The following is a 22,044-nucleotide window of genomic DNA, read 5'->3' as shown; positions in this document are numbered from 1 at the left end:
TAAATGAGGATTGAAAATCATACTATAATCTTACTAAAAACACTGTCTAGTGCCCAAGTCTGATTCACCACAAAAAAATATTTCTCAATTTTTGCTTCCTATAACTTCTGAATATGGCGAAGCTTTCAGTACAGAGAAGAATAGCTGAGCACAGCTTTTCTTCTTGAGGCAGATATACCCCCCAAAAATAGAGTGTCACTATAATACAACTATGTTTTCAAAAAATATAAAAATAATTCCATTATTCCTGAGCAGCATGTCAGTCATCAGCTGGGCATTCACAGCTTTGCAGAAAGCACCTACAAGAAACAGTGCTTTTATCAACTGTCAAAAGTCCTTATCCAGTCCCATCTGACATGGAGCATGAGTTTTCCTTTGCATCAGTTATCACTGGCATTTCAAAATCAGTGCAACGTGACAAGAATGCATTTAATTTGACACAGCTTTTCTGAACTTGACACCTAAAAATCTGTGAAATTTCCCTCTCAAGTATTTCCCTTTTCTGAGCTATATGGAAATGAAAGTGTGTTGTTCAGGCTACATGCCCGACAAGTTTGCACACAGATTATTTTGCTTGACTAGCATAGGACTCAGGCCTCCACAGAAACTTGTCCAAGATCAAGCTGGCTTGTCTAATATAGTATCATCTTTTAATTAAAAAACCTCAAACAAACCCAATCAAAGACTTCAATAGGAAATTACATGAGGATGGACTTCCCCAAAAGAAAACCCACGAGGAAGATATAGTGAGCATTATATTGTTGCAGTGGTACTTTTTACCAACATTTTCATTCTAGGTATGTTTCCGAGTCTCTTTACTTGGCCCCTGCATAAGTGATGGAAAGTATGTGTAAAACTTAATGCTTAAACACTCAGATACATCTCCCACATAACACATCTGGGCTTGAATCAAGCAGAAGTTGATTATGTTACTAAATAACAAGTTCTGTCCCCAACTCAGAGAGATGGGTTTTCTTGATGTAAAATGGTAAGCTACAGAAACGCAGGAAAACACTGTATTGATTGTCTAACTCTATTAGATGGAGTTGTGTTCAACCTAGGTGAATTATGAAGGTTTAACTCCTGCGCAGTAAAGCATTCAAGTCTTTATTTTGGTTTGGAATTTAACTGACCTCATCCAATAGTTGATTTTTTTTCTTGGATGTTTAGGAGTCATGTGACTTTTATTAAAAGAAACAGAGAGGGAAATTAGATGAATTGTTGAGTAAAAATGGTGAGAGGCAAATTCCTGCCAGTTGGCTGAATTTGAATATTACAGGGAATCTTGAAGCAATGAGATTCACAGATGGACCTTCTTGTTTCTTTACAGCCCTTCTAAACACACTGGGCTGTAGTAGTATAACTGAATAAATGAGAAAAAAGTATTATTTTTATGTGGAATGAAATCAGTTTTATTTGTTCATCTTCCTGCAGATATGGAAGAAGTCTGGAATCGAACTCAGAGCTTGTTCTGTTTAGATTCATTACAAAATGGCATCCTCCCTCGTAAAACCTAGAAGATACCCACACCACAAAAAATAATTCCAGTAGATAGAAAAGAAGAATTATAAGAAGGAGAACATGGCTTTTATCCAGTTTATAGTGATTAGCTGCTAATGGCAATACATCCCTAAAACTACTTTACAACTAAGAAGTAAGTATCAGGCGTTATACAATATATATGTTATTTGCTGACTATTGATGCTCCAAGCTGTAGGAAACAGTGCTATGGTCTTTGATCACTACTCCGTTTCTGCAGTTTCTATAATATGGTTTGTGAATAGTTGCTCAGGATGACCATTCGTTCAATTACACTGGAATATATTTACAGCATGTAAAATGAAAAAGTAAAAGTACGGAACTACAAGTTTGATCTCTCTGGGAGAAGTCAGGGAGAAAATGTACCATTTAAAGTATTCAAATGCATAATTCAGAGATTGACAAAGTCATCTGGTGGAAGATATAAAAAAACCCAAAGAAACACTATCAACCAGTGAGGAGACACTACAGCTCCTCTTTCTAAAGTCACTTGAGCTTAACCTATAAGGATGCTGTGTGTCAGTATCAATACATGAATCACAGACTCAAACTCTTCAGATCCTTGAGCTTACCAAATATATAACAATTTAATGCCTATCACAAAAACATCCCACCTGATATCTTTAGTGTTATTCTGTGCCCCAGTTAACTTTTAATTGTAGTGAAGACAATAGTTATCAATGACGATTGAATTTGGCCCCGTCATTTGGCCCTATGCTACAAGTATTTGTTTATGATTAGGAATGGCTGAGAATGCAGATGGCATGACAGCTAAACTCATCTTACCTCTAGCAAAATATGAATGTTCCTGTCAGGACAACACTGGAAAATCTGAAATACCGCTCTCTGTCCAGACTCTGATGATGGATCGCTCTTTCAACAGTTTTTGCTGTCAACACTTTGGTAGTCACAGCACAATAAAAGAGTAAGAATATATAAGCGATTCTGTTCATACTAAACAATCATACAAGCAATAAATACCAGAACACAGGCACAGAATGATGCTCATATATATGACTGCAGCATTTCTGAAATCTGTGGAACCTAACTGAAGGACACAGACAACTGTACAAAATTTCTATTTTGGAAGAGTGTGCTAGCTTTTACCTTAATCTGGAAGTACAGCTGTGATCTCTTTCCCTCTTGAAAATCTATGGCAATTGACATTATTTTCCAGTCTCCCTTCCAGGAGTCCCTGGGGCAATCTTGGCTCAGGGAATTCAACTGCAGTGTACCTCCTGAGAAAGGTACTTCTAGAAACTGATGGCCAAAGCAAAGATGCCATGCCAACAGCATCGTTTTCCATCCTCCGAAAGTTCCCATAACTCCAAAAACTTTTGAGGAAGAAGAAAGGAAAGGGAAAGGGAAAAGGGAAAGGGAAAGGGAAAAGGGAAAGGGAAAAGGGAAAGGGAAGGGAAAGGGAAGGGAAAAGGAAGGAAAAGGGAAGGAAAAGGGAAGGGGAGGTTTGGGAAGGTTAGGGAAGGGAAGGTTTTGGAAGGTTAGGTAAGGCTTGGGAAGGTTTGGGAAGGGAAGGTTTGGGATGGTTTGGGAAGGTTTGGGAAGGGAAGGTTTGGGATGGTTTGGGAAGGTTTGGGAAGGGAAGGTATGGGAAGGCTTGGGAAGGCTTGGGAAGGGAAAGGCAAGGCGAGGCAAGGCAAAGGCAAGGCAAAGGCAAAGGCAAAGGCAAAGGCAAGGCAAAGGAAGGCAAGGAAAGGAAAGGGGAAGGTCCCATACTGGCATAGTTAATAACAGGATTCTAAAAGAGATTTTATTCAGTTTCACAACCCCATACTGTTCTCTATGGATGTTTTTTACTGTGTGGGCCAGAGAAATACATACATAAGTAAAAGTACATGCATCTATAGGCACTATCAGCCTCTAGAAAAAGGCTTCTTATTAACTCAATAGTAAACTGTTGAAGGGGAAATTGAGGTGAAAATGTATGAAATGAAATTAACCAGAAATATCTAAGGGAAAAAAAAAGTGCAGCCTTTAATTTACTCTGACACCTGGCAGAAAGAAATCACAGGAAATGCAATACTGTTCTACATTATGCAAAAGCTTATGTTACTTAATAACATCCCCGCATAGGTGGAGCATTCTGCCTCTAGGCTATTTATCAGTTCAGCATTTTTACTTCACTGTTTCTTAAAATATATAGTCTCTTATGTCCTGTGCTTGCAATTTACAAAGAGGTCCTAATTTAAAATCTTGAATTCTATGAGGTATCAAAGCAAAATCATTTAAAGTCAGTTGAAGCTTGCCAAATTTCATAAAATAGTACAGTTTAGGTGTAGTAAATCTTCAACAAGTGGAAAAAACATCCATTTTAGTAATGTTCTCAAGAATATTTTTTAGATTGAGAAAATTGTTAAAAAAACACGCAAGAAAAGGTCTTGCAGGTATTTTGAAGAAAAAAACCAAGTATTTTTGAAGAGTTCTAGCAATTTTGCTTGCACAACTTCTGAACTTTAGATAGTTAAAAAAATAGTATAAAATTCATACGGTTTAAACCGTACTGAGCAGTGGAAATGTTTACTAATGATACTAACAGGTCATATCTAATAATTCACTAAAAGGAGAGACAATTATTTAAATTTGGCAGCATGCGAGCTGCACCCAAGGTAAAGTCCCTTGTATATGCTCAAACCTTTGACTAAGGAACTAGGGCTTCTGTGATTTTGGGATTTCTCACTGTGCAATCCAAAATGCCAGTTTTCTCAGATCTAGCTTGGGAATCTCCAAATCAGAATTGAATTTCATAGCGCATAAATTTGCTACCTTGTAAATACCACAAGATGCATCCAACAGATATGAATTGATTTTTTGAAATATAAATATTTATAATTCGACAATGTTTTCCTGCATTATATTGTTCTACACCACACTGTTTGTCATATTTTAATTTCAAAATCACAATAAAGGGTTCTTTCAGCTTGGATAAGGATATATCAGGATATAAGATATATATAAGGATATAAGATAAGAAAAATATTTTATTAAGTCTTTTTGCATACTTATTGTTATATTTTTCTCTCTAGAGGAACTATCTGAACTGGTGAGTCAAGGGACATGGGATGCCACTGAACTGAGTCCAATAAGCTGCATTCCGCTATACACACTTTTCAGAAAAATGTTCCATCCTGATTTGAAAACATCAGAAAATGAAGACACCCCAACTATCTTTGGTAACTTCTTTCAGTGGTTAACTAGCCTCATTACTAATAGTCTGTAATTTATTGGTAATTCTAGTTTATCTGACTTTAAGTTTTACACTGTTTTGTTACATTTTTTCTTGCTGGCTCAAGGAACCATGTTGTTCCTGGTATTTTTCTCTCTTCGAAGCAACTTATTGACTGTAATCAAGTTACTGCTTAACTTTCTTTTTTATTTTCTTTACAGTTATATGCAAATACACAGGCTTATCTTCAAAAGAAGAATGACAAAGAGAACTCTCCAGATTGCAAATTCTGAAATTCACTAACTGGCATTAAGAAATTCCAAAGGTGTTAAAGGAAAGAAAAAAGAAAAAAAAGAAAGAGCAAGGTGCATAAAAATACTGAATGAGACAGAGAGAAGGCCAAGAATTAGAAAAAACTAAGTGGACATGATTTTCTGAAACTATAAGCCTAGATGGGTGCCTAAACACAGATTAAAGAGATGAATATTTCTAAATTGTTGGGTGTTTCTGAAATTCCACACCCAGACAAGATTAAGGCATACATTTTTAACATACTGACCTGAAGCAATGAAGAAACAGTATTATTAAAAAAGTAACTACACAGTCTTCCGCTACCCCAAGTTCAGCCAGGAAAGATGTTTAAATCTAAGAGAGTAATTGGTATCAATTTACTGGAAAATATGGGCAATAAGAACCCTCTACACAATATGGAAAACAAAATATTTTATTCATGTTTCATGTAGAAAAAGAATTAGACTGGTCAGAGATACCCTGGCTGTTTATATCTGGTTGGAGAAGACACGCTCAACAATTCAGAAAGGTTGAAATCTTATGAAAACATTATCCTTCCTAGAACTGCTTAAGATGTTCAATTATTTTTCTCTCTGCTTACTGTATATTCCATATATTCTACTTTAATTTTCTACATATACAGAAACTGAAGATCATACAGTTTCTGTTTTGATGCAAAAAATTCTAAGTTAAATACAAAAGTGTAACATTCAATCTATACATTTACAACCCTGTGATAAAATATATGATAAAACATTTGCATGGTTGAGTCATGGCAAAACTCCTGGGTAGTTTTCATAGGTTAATAAAAACATAATGAAAATATAATCTATATTGTCAGATCTCAAAGACACTAAAAGGTCTTCCATTTTAAAATCTGCAAGTGATAATGTTGTAAGTAAGGTAAAGAGCACTTCAAAAATTATTCATATCTACTTATCTATACTAAATTCTTCCTAATAATTCAATTTATAAATCAGTAATGCATATAATTTTTCTGGGTCATAAGCACCTACTAAGTAACATGGCCCTTGCTTTACAGACTTTGAGAAGCTTGGCAATAACAGAATCTGAAATCAAAACAAAACACAACCCCCCCTTCTGAAGCCACCTCTACTTCATGGTCACAGAAGCAACTTCTACAAAGTGTTGAGGTATTTTAAATTACATAGACCAGAAAGTTTTAACTGTCTATCTATTGCTGCTTGAATTAATTGAGTCCACTCTTTACTTTTACTTCCTTGACAGTACTGTAGACGTACCACAGACTTCTGTTCCATTCCATATTTATATATTCTTTCTTTTCTCCTTTTATTCTCCCCAAACTAGAAAGCTCAGGGTAAAGTGAGGCATCAAAACTAACTGTAAGCTTAAATCATAACTTTTTGGTGACACTTGGTGATCCCAAGATGAATGCTGGCTGATGCCTATTTTTTATGTCTGTAGTGTCTAAACATTTCATAAATAAAACACCTTACACAGATATATTTCTTAATATCTCCTCTCCAATGCAACATTTTAGTTAAAGCCAGCAGGTGTACCATTGTGACTACAATTACTGTCTGAAGACACTTCTGGTTATCACTAGGGCTGTAAATGTGATATTTAGCTGACGAATTCCATCCAACAGTCTTAAAGTCTTGATTAAGAAAATGAATCAAATAATCTCGGTGAATTCTTCTTTTCATTTAAAAATAGTTTAATTAGTAGTCATGGGTGATGGGTGAAGTTCATGGGTGAAGCTTGAGAGGAAAATCAGTACAAACGAAAGTTAGGAAGAAACGAGGTCCCTGTGCTATGTAAGTTTTTGATCTTCAGAAAAAATAACCTTAATTCTCAAAATTTTGGCAAATTGATAATCTGAAAAAAGAATTATAAATATGATCAAGGAATGCATTACATTAATAATTTTAATTTTAATCCCTTTTTATATACATTTTTAAACATTTCAAAATTAGAGTGAATCTAAACTGAAAAATGAAAATTCACATTTATAAATTTTGCAACAGGATATTTCAATAATTTAAAACCTTTTTTCCACAATACACTTCTAATGAGAATTTTCAAGACAAATCATTGTTCATAAACAGTGCTATTCTTGCTGCATAATATTTCAAGTAAAACATTTCATTGAAAAATTCTCGATCAAGTCAAATGACAATATACACTATCTTCATTACAGGTAGAAAACTATACCAAAATCAACACTCATTTGCTTAAAACACTCAGCAGAATTGCCTTGCTTGCTATTGTTCTTTGGCTTTTATAAGCGTTATTGCTCCTCTTGCTTATCACTAACAGTATTGGAAACAAATGTACTTTGCCTATTTAGTGGAAGATAGAAAACTTAAAACTTTGGAATTTTTTTCTCTGCAATGGGACTAGTCAAACTACAAATCAGATTATTTTTGCTGGCATATTATTGACTGCTTTCATAAGAATTATGCTCACACATCTTGAGTATATCTGTAGCAGCTAGAAACTCAAAAACATACAAGAGAATCTTAAGTCCTTTATTTTTATTTATGCAGGAATGAGAGAGATACTATTTAAGAAACCTGCAGTGAAATCCTCAAGTTAATTTATGGATGGGGTCTCTACAACTGCTGTTTCCCTTAATATTTCCTTAATATCACCTCTAGGGATGACTTTGCCTTAGGTTTCATCACAGTTTCTCTACTAAATTTGGTGTATGATAACTGATGCCTGTTTCATGTATATTCCTTTCAGTTTCTAAGCAAAGGACTAACACCCTTCCCCTGTTACCTTTTTGCACCTTTTTGCTTCACCTAATTTCTCTTTGTAACCAACTTCATACACCATTATCATAAAGGTTTCTCTCTTGTGGACAGCAAGCAAGAGTCACTTTTCTATTTTACCTTAAATTAACTTCTGCTTCAAGATTTCTCCTCCTAAGAATCAAAATCCTTAAAAAATCTTCAAGGAAGTGGATATTCAGTTTTATATATATATATATGTATATATATGTATATATATATATATATATATATATATACGCACACACATAATGTATGCTGGACACATTCTTCATACAAACATAGGTGGAGAAGAGCAGGCTGCATTATATATTCTAGAGTGAGATATTTACTGTTTAAAAGAAAGTTTTCAATGGAATTAAAAGCCAGAGATTTAATGGCAAATGCGTAACTTCATAGAGACATATTACTGTATTTTATCTCAATGAATAATGACTAATAAGATCATCATTTTGTGGAATTGATATTTTAAATATATACTGAAATAAAAATATACAATTTATCCTTTTTTCTTTTGAAGCTTAAAATTTAGGAAATGTTAGGTTAAAGCCATAAAAATAATGAATCAGTTATGCCATCAATCATAAAACTAAAGAATTTGAAACTATTCCTTTCCATGTGCAAAATATTATTTCCATTTCAATGTATGGCATAAGCTGAAGTTTCTTTAAAAATATAGTAAAATACAGCATAAATCTATAGTTACATTTAATCAGTTTTAGAAAGATGCATCCAATACTTAGACATTGTAAAATTATTTAGAATCAGTCAATTTTACCTCAGTTACTGCTGAAGTAACAAAAGCTATGATGCAATCGTCTTTTGTGAATGGAGTGGCATATTTGCTCTCATCTACACAAACCCCTGTAAATATAACCTACATGTTGTTAGTCACTACTTAACTCAGCGTCCAAAGTGCTCATTTTAGTTGTTCTGTATTAATGCATTATGCACAGAGTATTTTAAATAACGATTAACAACAAGATGCATTTTAAGCAACGTAAGGAAGAGTTACAGAAAATAGTTTCGACTTCCCATATAAAAACCTTCTTAGAATTCCCTCCATTAAACATACAAACCCCTCTGAAGGAACTCAAAAGTCTTTAGTGGATTGTCTGGGAACAGATTAGCAAAGCAGAATTCAGTATTTAACATAAGGTGCTCTCTGGGCCATGGGTGTAATAAAGCATCATGCGAGATATGAAATAACTCCATCATTTTCATCTTTCTTCTTTCAGTTGGCAGTCACACTGGCTTCCTTCTGACGCAGTCTTTCTTTCTGTAAAAGAAAAGGAGGAGTTTTATTATCATTCTTGTCTCTAATTTTCCACCTCCTCTCAGTTGCCATGAGCACTTGGTCTTGAAGATGGAGAAGTACTAAACAAGTCACAGTAGATTAAAGTTTTCTTTAATTTAAAAATGCCTAGAGCACTCAAAGGAGGCCCAGAACCAGTTCTTACTCACTGTGGAAAAGCTGAGTTTGCTTTAGCTACACACTTGTCAAATACTGTGTACAGTAAAAATACACATCTCTGTGAAGAACAGTACAGCCAGAGAAAATCAGATACATTTCAAATTCATGTGACTCTTAATGCCTTCTCTTGTCTGGAGTGGTTTCTGCTGACATAAAGGCTCTAATTTAGCATCAGCTAGGTTATCTTGCTTAATGACTTCTTCCCAGGTAAGTGTAGTCATTCTTATCTCTGACGCCTGATACTGCAACTGATATGCTCTGCTGGGAATGGAAGTAATATACTCACTCCTTCATGTGCATTTCCTTCCCTTAGTCTCTTTCTTACTAGAGTTTGAGAAATGCCAATCTAACCTATCTGTCTTTCACAAAGACAAAAAAGGTTTTCTTTACAGTGCAAATTATTAGTCCTCTTTTTGTGTTGTATTGAAAACACTAGTATACAGCAAGGAACAAAATAGGGGTTTAATCTCTTCTACAGTTATTTGACAGAGCAAACAAGATTTTTAAGGTTTTGAAAAAAACAGCCACTGGACAAATGTATGCAGTGAGTTTCAATGCACTATGAAGCATGGAAGAAAATACAAGAGACTTCAGTGGAAGGGAAGAAGAAACCACAAAAGCAGCTCTTCTCATATTTTGTTATCCAAAACAGCAGGGCCATGCTTTCGCACAACTCAACTAAGTTTTAAATATAACTGTTGGACTACCATAGGGCATAAGCTTTAACGTTTCTCCTTGGGAAGAAAATCACTCTGCTACGTTCAAACTAAGCATACTACATCACCCTTCAACAACACAGAAACCAACCATCATTCTGAATGACAAGAGTAGTGTCACAAAACCCGTTTGCAATGTCATACTGGAAACCAGACCGTACCAGGCTAGCTGTAGGATTGATCTTCTTCGTTTCAACTTTCTTCTCTGCAGTTAACTTGCTCACTGACTGCTGAGCCACTTTAATTCTGAAACACAAAAAAGACATCATTAGATTCAAAGAAATTAAAGGTATTCTGGCTCTGCTTTGCATCTACTTTATCTGTAAGAACCCTCACCACTAACTTTTCTTTTTGGCACGTTAGCCCAACAAACTACTATTTCTATTCAAAGGCACTTAACAAAGTACCAAAAGTAGATCAAGTACATTTGCAAAGGGACAGCCTATCTGTATTGCTCACTGAAAATGTCACCTGATAAATGATTTTTCTGTTCCTGCAGTAGCTGGGTTTTATGGAATACCTTTCCCACTAAAAAGCTGCAGTATCAAGGCCAAAATATCCTCCTCTGAAAAAAACAAAAGCTATCCAGTTCAATCTGTTGCACATATAGAATATGCTATTTTAGTAGGCCATTTGCCAGGTTACACATTATATTTCCTGTGAAAATGTTGAAATGAAAGCATCTGCCATTTTTTCCGTGTTTTCTGTGTTGCTTTACATGGAATTGACTGACTAATCTCATTGATGGGGTAACTGGAGAAGCAGATCAGAAGGTATTCTTGTCTTGGGGTAGTTAAAGCTGTCTTATGTTCAGCTACAGACCAGTCTACTGACAGTACTACAGAGATAAGGGGAAAGAAGAACACAGATCTGATTCCTCTGTTTCTTTCTTTTTGCTCTTATGGTCTTGCCTACAGAACCCTTGTTTCTATGGGGATTTAACAAGAAGAACCCAATGAGAAATTTAAGCAGGAGAGAAAGGAGAAACAGAGAATTAAAAAAAAGGGACTGGACTCTCCTCTTACAGACTGGAAAGCACATGGGAAATTATGTGCTAAACAGTGATAAAAAGGAAAGAAAATCCTTGGCATTCCTAATACAGGATCTGCCCAGTGCTCAGTGCCTTTGTAATACTGATGCTACATACACCTACCTTATAATTCATATACAAAATGCAGAGGGAAAAAGTAGGGAATGAATTTTTACAAGCAAGGAAAACTAGCAAAATAGGAAACTAGTAATGCACACCAAGTCAGTCTTTTACTAGAAGCAACAAATTTCCTGGCACTCTTGAAACTGAAAAATTCTACTTCCTTCTACTATTTAACTTTTCCCACTGGCAGAAATAATTGTTATGGCCAGTCAAAAAGTATTTAAAATACCATGTCCAGTTCAAACCACTTTTGACACACTCAGTTTTTGAGGAATTTTGGAAGAAAAGCAAAAAGGAAAGGGGATTATAGCTGCAATTACTGATGTGTATTTCCTCGCTGTAACAGTAGCAGCAAACTAGATTCTTTTTAAAATACAGAACACAGTGATAAGTTCAATTACTGTGTTTATCAGTTTGGAAATACTATCAGTGTTGGAAATTACAATTTCTTCTTTATGTATTTAGAGGCATCTGCTTGGTAGTTATTGGTGGTCTCACTTTCCAGTGCTTCAGAACAAGAACAAACAGTTAGCACTACTTTAAAGTAAAATAATTTTCAACTATTTAGCTACAGCATTGATTCAAGCTGTAACTACACCCTCAAATACACAAATACAAAATTATTATTCTGTACATTTTTTAAATACAGATGGTCTATTTTTAAAACTTAATTAGTGTTCCCTGTTTCTACAGGTAAACACACCATTCCATCTTTTCACAACTTTGTTAATCAGCACAGTTTACTTCTTCATGATGAATGAAAGCACCCACTGGACAGCACGCTATTTCTCACAGCTACAAAGTTTATGCAAAGATAATAATATATTTCAAGACAGTCTTCAGATTCAGCAGAATCACACCAAGTGATCAGCTTCTAAATTCTTCCCTATTCTGAGCACATTTTCTATCTTATCCCACTCTCTTTGGTCCTAGAAGTGTTTTCAAATAGAGTTTAAATGTCTGGAGTCCATATTTTCACCTGAAGGGAGAATTACAGGGATTATAAACTTTCAAACTTAAAAATAAAATTATGCCTCTTACTGATTTAGGCCTAGCCCTGTGCATTTTATACCATATTTGCACCATTTCTGGGAAACCTGGATTTTAAAAAAGAGAATTAATATTCTGGAATACAAAATAAAATTAAACCAACTCACTAACATGATTTGAATCATGTAATATTTGGCTCACAACAATGAGAAACATTACGTGTATTACACTTTGGTCTCCTAGGGAAAAAAGCCACCACTTTGCTAACAAATGACTGATAAGATTAGCAGGCACTATCAGAAACGTAACTGCATAATTTAAAAGGAAGGTAGTTATTCGGATTTTTAAAAAATCAGGTGGTTCAATTTTAAGAAAGTTGTTAGCAGTATTTACTTCAGTAAAGCTGATGTAAAGGTGCCTATGCTGCAAAGGTGCCTTATAAATAAAAATAACTCTTTGTCAAACATGGATAGAATACTAGAACTGGCTAATGTGTTTGGAAGCACTATACTTGAAATGCAAAAATGAAATGGTATGAAAACTATCAAATTCAAAATCATAAAAGTGCCTAACTTTAATTTTTTAAAAATTTATTGTCATTAAAAAGCCCCCTAGATACGAACACATATCATCCATTAAAAGCTGTGACAGCCTTCCAACAAAACTTACACACACACTGTTCTTTACCCACATCCTTAGCAAAGGATAGACATGAACCTGTTGGAGCACATCCTGAGGAGGGCCACAAAAATGATCAGAGGGTTGAAACACCTCTTCTATGAGGAAAGGCTGAGAGAGCTGGGGTTGTTCAGCCCAGAGAAGAGAAGGCTCCAGGGAGAACTTACTGTGGTCTTCCAATACTTAAAGGTTTACAAGAAAGATGGGGAGGAACTTTTAGCAGGGCCTGTTACAAAAGGAAAAGGGGTCATGTTTTTAAAATAAAAGAAGGTCAATTTAGATTAGGTATAAGGAAGAAGTTTTTTACAATGAGGGTGCTGAAAGAGAATCAAGCCCTGAGATGGAGCTTCACCATTTAAAGCACAATTTAAATAAGAATCCCACCAACCATTCTACACCCCTCTCTTCTGATTTTTTGTTGTGTGAAATAATGTTCAAGGTAGCAGCTCATACTAACTGGACATTTAAAGAGGCATGGCCATGAGGGAGAGTTTAGAGATGTGCAAAGAAATGGATTCAATGAAGAGATTTAATTTTCTTCCTACACCAGTATAAAATAGTGTGGATGGACACAATAGTCTAGCTATGTTTTAGAGAGTGCACTGAAGAGAAATTGGGACTTAATCTAATAGCTGTGAAATCAAGGAGGAAGAAAGGGAATAGAAAAGTCAACAGAAGTATATCTAAAGCAGAAAAGCAAGAAAGGATAAAAGTGTGCAGTAAAACATGATAGAAAAACAGTGACAAGGACACTTTCAGACAGAGAGTTCTGGAAAGGACAAAGAGACCAGAAAGTATGGTAGAATAGCTGAATCACAACACAAGAGACAACAGTGACTGCACATTGGAAGAGACTGCCCAGAGAGGTTGTGGAGTCTCCCTCACTGAAGATAATCAAGAACCATCTGGACACAATTCTGTGCAATGTGCTCTAGGATGACCCTGTTGAGCAGGGAGGTTGCACCAGATGATCGACTGTGGTTCCTTCCAACCTGACCGATGTGCTAACTTAGCAAGCAGCAACATGAGGCCACAACACTGTGGAATGCAGGTCGGTTAAGCCTTTAAATCTGATGAGCTGCAACACTGATGTGTTCAAAAGAAAAGTTATTCTCCTTCAACAGTGATCAAAAGAGATTAATATACCTTAATGAATAAAGAAGATGTGGTGTCAAACTGAGCAGTACTGCACAGTAGCACATGATACAGGAAAAAAATTGAATTACATAATCAAAACAATGTATTTTTAAATAGGAGATGTGACTCCAATACTGCATATGTATCCTTACTAAAAGCAACGGGAATATAACTGGTTTTTTCCTACCTTTATGTGGCAGATGTTGTCTTACCCTGTATGCAAGTCAGGCCTCTTAAATTAGAAGTTATTAGTGAAAAATAAAGACATTATTTTTATTCAAAATTATTTTTATTTTGTAACTAGGGACACAGAAACTAAATCTAAACATAAACCTGTATTTTTTAAAAGTTTCCTTCATAAGCTCATGAAAATACTTTTTCTCCTTACAGGAAAAGATATCAAGCCAGGGATTAACCAGATAAACTGATTATTATTTTCACACCTGCTTCCCAATCAATTCAGACAGAAGGAGGAGTGAACTGGCATGCTCCATGCTCTGAAGCCCTCAGTTAGAAAAACTAGAATCTCTTCTAAATGAGCCAATTGCTACTCATGTAATGGTCTGGCTCTGCTATTGTATGATGCCAGAGACCAAATTATCTGGATTGTCTCTCAGCTTCTTGATACTCTGGAATAATCCATTCTTTTTGCTTCTACAGCTCCTTCCATGCAGCTGGTGGGTTATGTGGATAGCTGTGGGTTATGAAATAGCCACATGACAATTCTGTGCCACCTGAGCATTCCGTGACTAGAAGTTCAAACTTCTCCCATAATACTGTTTTGGCATAAGGAATTGTTGTGCAAACAAAGCTATGGGTCGAGATGAACAAGCAGAGGTAGCTACAGTGAGCATCAACTGTTCAATCTAGAGCCAAGCTTATACCCAGACCAGATCCTTAACACAGCTGAACAGTGACTCCCCTTGAGAGACTAAGAAATATCCCCATAGCTCAAATTCCTTTCATGTATTACACGCCTTTCTGCTCTAAGTCCTATAGTGATTTCTGTATGCAGCCCATAAACCTTAAGTAACAGCACTGTTTCCTGAAAACAGTTAGCCCATGCAATATAACAGACTAGGTTTCAGTCTTAAAATTTTAGAAGACAGATGCCTGGCAGATGATTTTAGAGAGCTCTTGGTTAGTTTCAAAATTAGGAACTTTATACCAGACTATGAAGTTTGAACACTGTCCAATTCTAATACTGTGTTGTACAATACAATTGCTTTCAGGCTTAAAACTTCTGGAAAGAACTTGATCAAATCTTTAAACTGCAGTTTTAATAAATGTTCACTAACTAAACCAGTACAAATACAGTAAAATATATGTTGTCAGTGGATTTTGTTGTCAAATCTCAAATTGCTAATATGTTTGATATGCTTCCATTTTTTCTGGATCTACTGACAGCATTTATCTGCACAAAGCGAGTGAGAAATTTTATCTCTGTAGTCACAAGAAACAAAAATCCGTTTTTATGTTTTTAGGAAAGCTAGTGCCTAATTAAAAACAATATAAGGCTACACCAGTTCAGATCAAAAATATGCTTCAGACCATCTGAGATGGCCACTGGCACACCTAGGAGTATATAAAGACAGTCAATGATAATGCCCAGAACAGTTTTGCAGCTGGAAACTTCTTGTGTAAGACCTTCATAGATTTTTCTAATATGATTTTGTATTGTCACCATTTGGAAGCAATGCAAGCTTTTGCCACCTGTGACATTTTGTGGCAAAGTGTTCAACAGATTAAGTATGCCTACTGCAAAGAGACATCACTGCATTTGGCTTGTACCAGACACTTCCTAATTTGAATTGATTCTGTTGTATTAGATGTGGTATGTAATGACTATTTTCCATTAATCCTTTGTGCTTGTACAGATCCCTATCATATCCTGTTCAGTAGAGTCCTTTCCAAGCCAAAGAATTCCCCTTTATTTAAATGGTTCTGTATGCAGAAGCTATTCTGTACCTAATTTTTTTAATCTTACATCTCCTAGCTCTACCACATCCTTCTGGAGAGGAAGGGAAAAGAACTACATATGGTAACTGTAGATTCATGTAATGATTCGGTGATGTTTTCTGTTTTGTTGTATAGTGCTCTCCTAATAACACCTAAAAAGAAACACTGTTCTTCTTTCCAAGAGCAAGAACCTTGACACAGCACTTTGCCAGATCTGTTGTATGCTCTATGGGAAATAGCCATTTCTGTTTTGCAGCACAGGCCTGTAAGTTGTAATTATCTCCTCAATTTGCTCCATAGCTATACCTTAACCTCAGAAACATGCAAAAATCTTCCCATTTATTTTTTTTTATTAAGCTCACATCAAATGCTTCTGTATGGCACAAACCATTAGCCTTCAGCCTGGTAATGCTGTAGGGCTCATTGATCAAATTTTCTCACAAACATTTTGCCTTTTCCTGATGCTGCAACTATGTGTACAAGAAACTCCCAGCAGAAATCTACAATGTCACCAATGATCCTAATGATCATATTTCAAATATTTTCTTAAAAGTCATTTGTGTTGTGATGTCAACTTGCCTTATTAGACCATTAGTTTAATACCAAATGAAATAAATCTGTTACATTCATCTTTTAGCTTTTATCATACAGGTAGATTGTATGATAGCTGGATGATGCCCTTTCTGGATCCTCAGGAAAGAGGATCCAGGATTGTTTTACAATAGCACAAACTGCTCAACATAGTTGGAAACCTCTCACTCACTCTTTTTCTTAGGTAACATATACATGACATACAATAGATGAAAGAGAAATTCACTTTTCAAATCAAACTATAAAATAAATTTGGTCTTCTAAAATAGATACAATGTGTTGAACTAAAGATTATTTCTCCTCCTTGCTCGCTGTGATATTGAAAATGAAAATATAATCCACTAGTTCTTCTGTGGCAAGTGTTTCTGTCAAATTTCAGTTAGGCACAAGGTAGTCTCATATTTAGCCTAATAAATAGTTGAAAATGTTATATATTGCATGGCCACCACTGCTAAGAGATTTTGCAATCTACATGTTATCTCTTATGACCACATCATGTTGTGAACAAGTATTCCCCAAACTTACTCTTTTCCTGTTCAGAAATAAAGGGCACTAAATACAATTCATTCTCTAATAAATGGAAGAGTTCAGTAAAAAGCTATAGCCAGCTCCAACTTACCATAATAAACAAAAATTAGTTGGGCACTGCTTGGTGTTTTTTCTTTTGTTAGGATATTTTCATCTCTACCATTAGGTACTTACACTGCTACAGTCAGAGCTTCTGCTTCTCAAATATGTTATTGCCTTTGTGGCAATAAAAGAACCACTGCCTTTTTTTCAAAAGATTAAGCTGAAACCATCAACACATTTTGTGTTAGGGATGAAAATAAAGAAAAAATAAAACATTTTAGAGAAAGGACCTTTCATAAAAGATATTATTAAAAATATAATTTTGTTTCTGTTTTTAAGATGAAGTATGTAAATCTATTTGTTAAATAATGATTATATCTGGTTTTGTTTTCTGAATTCTGACCTATAAAATTTGTATGTATGTTCAATCTGAAAGAGATTACTCAAACCAGCACAGTAACTACCAATACTGACTTACATTGTCAATTCTTCCTCTATAAAATTTCCTTCAAAACAAAATAATTGGTTCATGATAAACAGTACTTTTTTAAAATTAAATTACAATCTTTAAAAATGCACAACGAATAGTGCATCCAATTAATTAGCCAGTTAAGGAAGACAGCTGTCCATTCCTGTCATTCTAAGGTTTTTAGTTACCAGTGTGCACAATGACTCTTAGCTTGCTTTCAAATTTTTTTGGACAACAGCTCATCAACTGTTATTTTCATATTTTTTAAAACAGAACCCTTAAATGGTTCATGACTTCACAAGGCATTTTCAGGTGATGAAAATAAATTTTCCATCATGCTAATCTACTGATATCATCTAATTTACTGATGTTCTTCTTTTCAGTAGCACACAACAAAACAATTTAGGATGATGAAAACAGTTCTGCCATTCTAATTTACTTATTACACAAAGCTCCTCATTTTAGCAGCTCATTGTCTTGATGAATCACGCAAAGTTTGAATGTAAAGGGCAATGAATTGTCCTTTTGAGATTAATGAAACTTTGAAGTAAACTCTGAAAAAGTCTATGTGATTCAGAAAGTGTCAGCACTTTGAAGTATTATAGTAAATGCTGCTCTGCATTCAACTGATACTGCTTTAGGTTGAATAGGAATAAAGGCATCCATCAGAGAAGCTGATGAAATATTTGATCTGTATTTTTATTTGTAAGTTGTATTTATATAACTATTAAAGCATGAGACGTTCTCAGCTCACCTGAGCAGGAAAGCACAAAATATAGCAGGCTACTTACAAAGATTTCTTTGAAGGGATCATTGTATGCCATCGGCAAGATGCTAATTACATAAAAAGGAAAGGATGTATGGTCTGGATTTCTTTTTCCTTGGGGAGTTAATTTCTATTCCTCTTAACTGCTTTTGGAATAAAAATAAGTCATGATTCAGCAGAAAACATATGCCTGAGATGATCTTTATCATGACTATAGCAATGTGCTAGGGACTGTTTATTTTACACAGTTTTTAACATGTAAACCAAACTTGCCTATTCATCTAGACACAAGGAAATAAAAGATTTTTTGTAAATGTTGACAGTTTTCAGGTTCCAAAATCAATCTAATAATAAACAACAGACAAAGCTACAACTTTTACGTGTTTAAAACTGTAAGATCTGTAAAACAACGTTCATAAGGTTGATAATCAGGAATTTATAATTTCTACATCTCGCCCTTCAAAAAATATACTTTACATGGACCTAAAACCCCCACTGATTTGGAGTAAAATGGAAAATGCAAGTGCAAATCAACTTTTGCTGATACTTTTAGAGACATTTTTATCTAAATCTGTTAATTTGCAATAAGCACTTGAATTTAAATTTCATGATGAAAGTTTTTTGATTGCTCCATTTTTTTTCCAAAGCATGACTACGTTACCACTCTAGGACTTTTTAAATGATATGGTGAGCATGTTGAGTTTGTAGTAGAGTTGCTTTTTTGTGTAAAAGATTTTGAGCTTCTTAAGAAAATCAAGAAAATAATTGAAGGTTTTAGGTTTTTGCATTCTTTAACTAATAAAATCAGGAGACTGTTGTGAGATCTAATGGCAAGTAGTTTGATGTCCTCAGCAGGACACCGAAAGTCAGAAGTAGTGCTGTAAATTCAGTGTGGGGCTTCGACACTGTGCTAAGTGTGGCCTGAATCTCTGGGGCTTCCCTTTGATGCAAGTGCAGTATATTAACTGGAAAAGCATTCGCTTTTATTTGTCTGTACTGTCTGCGACAGCAATATCGCCTCATTTAGGCTAGTTCAACATGAAAATGCACAGAGAAGCAATCTGTTATAAATTAGCACAGCTCCCCTTTCATTTTACTAGCTAGTAATTGGAAGGGGTTACAAAAGTGTAATTTATCAGATTATATGTGTTTATCTTTTTGTGGGGACAGCATGCCTTTGGTGAATTTTCCTATGCACCCTGAGGGAATAATCTTTCCTTGATGTCCATTAGATCAGAAAGAAAACAATGACGCCTGTGAAATATAGGAGGATAATTTGTTGGGTTTGAGAAGCAGCAGTTTCCCAGACATCTAAAATGGTATTAATGACTTTATTAGAACCTTACCGTTCCTTGGAAATGCTTTTGCTCTCTCGTTTCCAAATGGTCTTGAAGTCACTGCAGAATTCGTACCACACCGTGAAAACGTAGTTTGGTGTGATCTCCTTCTCGCCAGGCTTTGGCTTTATCCCAAAGTATTCCACTGTTTCTTCAAAGCTACAAGGGAGGGGGAAGAAAAAAAACTATCAACACGTAAGTCCACTGGGGAAACAGTAGTCAAAGCTGGTAATTACTGTAACTTCCCATAACCTTGGAAATTTTAGCAGCAATTTACGCTAAGTATAACTAATCTTCCAATACCCACCTCATTTCCAGGAGGATAACTTACAGATGCACAAGCCATCATAGATATATGTCACACTGGCAAATCATGGGCATATAATGCAAAAAATTTAACTTCTTGCATTTCAGGAAATGCTATATTATACCTATTTATTTAATTTTATTCTGCAACACTCCATGAAGATATTATTCTCCCATTTACGTTTATTGAAGGACTATGGAAGAGTCACATGCCAAGTCAGGAAAAAATCTCCAGGCTTGGTTAAAAATAATCTTGTAGTGTTTAGGGAGAACTGTGAGTAGCAACAAACAAGCCCTAGACAGTGTCAACGGTCAGTTTGCAAAGCTTTTACTGAAAATAAATCATATCCTTCCACATGTGTCAATAAATAAATGATTTACAAAAAAAGACACTGTCAATATTTTAATGGTTTTTTATTTCTTTTACAATGTGGCTACTGAATTGCTATACAGTTGGATATTTCCAAAGTAGTCTCTTATTACAGATGGTATTTCCAAGAGCATTTTAACTGACTGTGCATTTTTAACCTTTATGGTACTGCTTTGTATAGATAAAATGGAATGATCCACATGGTTAGGTACTGATATAAAGAGAAGTATGTTCACTACTGTAAAAGTTGAACCACTTTTCTCTGCAAAGTAGGCATAAGAATCCTGAAAGATTTGGTGATACTTATTAAAAATGCTATAAAGTTAGCAACATATTTAAAAACTACTTGTTTTTCTTGAAGTAATAACTTTATTTAACCAAAAGAAAGTAAAATTCTTCTTTAGAGTTGATAATAGGTCCTAAATCTAGAACATGGGAAGTGTAAATCTTGAAAGTAAAACAAATAAGAGGCACTTTAAAGACCTGTAATGAGTCCCCAACTATTCAACAGATGCTACCTGAACAACAGATAGAGCTTCAGCAAATATTTCTTTTCTAATTTATATTTGCATAGTCTGCATATGTTTTCAAATGAAATTGTAAAGGTTAGGGCCAAGGTTTTTTGACTTAGATTGATGTTAAAGCTTTTTAGTTAGGCTTGAAGAATATAAAATAAGGATCAAAAAATAGAGAAGTTATCCCCCCAAAATAAAAGAATATATACTCCAGCTGCTTCACAAAGTAAAGAAACTTTTATTTTAGCCACATGAGCCAATATGCTCTGGTTTGTTTAGGGTTTTTTTATTCTTTAAAGATAGAAAGAGATTCTAGACCATGTTGAAGAGTATTTCATATTGTTCAAGGTGAGCTATTAAAATAATAGGTTTTTTAATCCCCATATGTGATAACCTTAACCTTTTACATTTCTTACACAGGTTTTGTATGAGACATGTAATTATAATTCAAGTTAATCAATGATGCATGGTAAAAGAATCACAGTGACATAAGTATGTATGAGCCATAATATTCAGAGTTGAAGAGTCTCATAGTGACACTGTGAGGAGAAAAATAAATAAATAAATAAAACTAATACAGCTTTAAATATCTGTGTAAACCATTTTGGTATTTCAAACCCTAAAAATACTAAAACACCTTAGTCATAATTACACGGTTAAAAACATTTATGTCTACTGGACAATCTAATTTTCATTGCATTCACTTGTGTCAAATACTGCTCAGATGTTCATAGCCCTCGACTGGGATAGCTGAGCTAGGAACAGCAAGACCATAAACTCTTCTCAGGTTTGCTTCATTTAACAGCAGCCCCAGTAGCATCATTCTCTTCTTCCTAATAGAACCCCTCTCCACCCCAGTTGGTGCACACAGAGGTGGGATTCTGAATTCCTGCACATTGTCTCTCACTCTGCCTTCATGCTGACACTTCTCATCCTCTCTTCGTGTTTCTTCTTCAGCCCTTCCCCCAGCAGTACTGCTTTGTTTTTACTCAGCTTAACCTGGCTTCCTGGGCTGCTTTCTACCTTTCAAAAGCAGTAATTTAAAATACTGAGTATTCAGTTAGCAATTAAAAAAACAGAAACTCTGTGTCAGACAACTAATTCCCTAAGTCCACTGCAAATTAAGTGCAGCTCCATACCTTGGAGAGTCTACTCTACTCAAGAAAGCCTACAAAGCAGGTAGAATATGAAAGAGCCCTGTGACAAAAAAGGTAGGTTTGTAGCT

The 22,044-nt window shown here is 35.1% G+C and overlaps 1 protein-coding gene across 2 annotated transcripts in view; it reads right to left on the bottom strand.

The window, feature by feature from the left end:
* Positions 1 to 7,515: 7,515 nt before the first annotated feature.
* The window catches only part of FMN1 (formin 1), a 130,062-nt gene continuing 115,533 nt past the window's right edge, over positions 7,516 to 22,044 (bottom strand). For both annotated transcript variants that reach the window (XM_027716952.2, XM_027716953.2), the window contains 3 exons: positions 19,638 to 19,787; positions 10,140 to 10,224; positions 7,516 to 9,067 (listed from right to left, as the gene is read on the bottom strand). In XM_027716952.2, the coding sequence (XP_027572753.1) occupies positions 9,023 to 9,067; positions 10,140 to 10,224; positions 19,638 to 19,787 (280 nt within the window). In that variant the 3' untranslated portion in view covers positions 7,516 to 9,022. The remainder of the gene's footprint in view (positions 9,068 to 10,139; positions 10,225 to 19,637; positions 19,788 to 22,044) is intronic.

The sequence above is a fragment of the Pipra filicauda genome, unplaced genomic scaffold (genome assembly GCF_003945595.2).
Source record: "Pipra filicauda isolate LSUMZ 115617 unplaced genomic scaffold, ASM394559v2 scaffold145_size1923396_pilon, whole genome shotgun sequence".
NCBI lineage: Eukaryota > Metazoa > Chordata > Aves > Passeriformes > Pipridae > Pipra > Pipra filicauda.
This window is presented reverse-complemented; position numbering and strand designations above follow the sequence as displayed.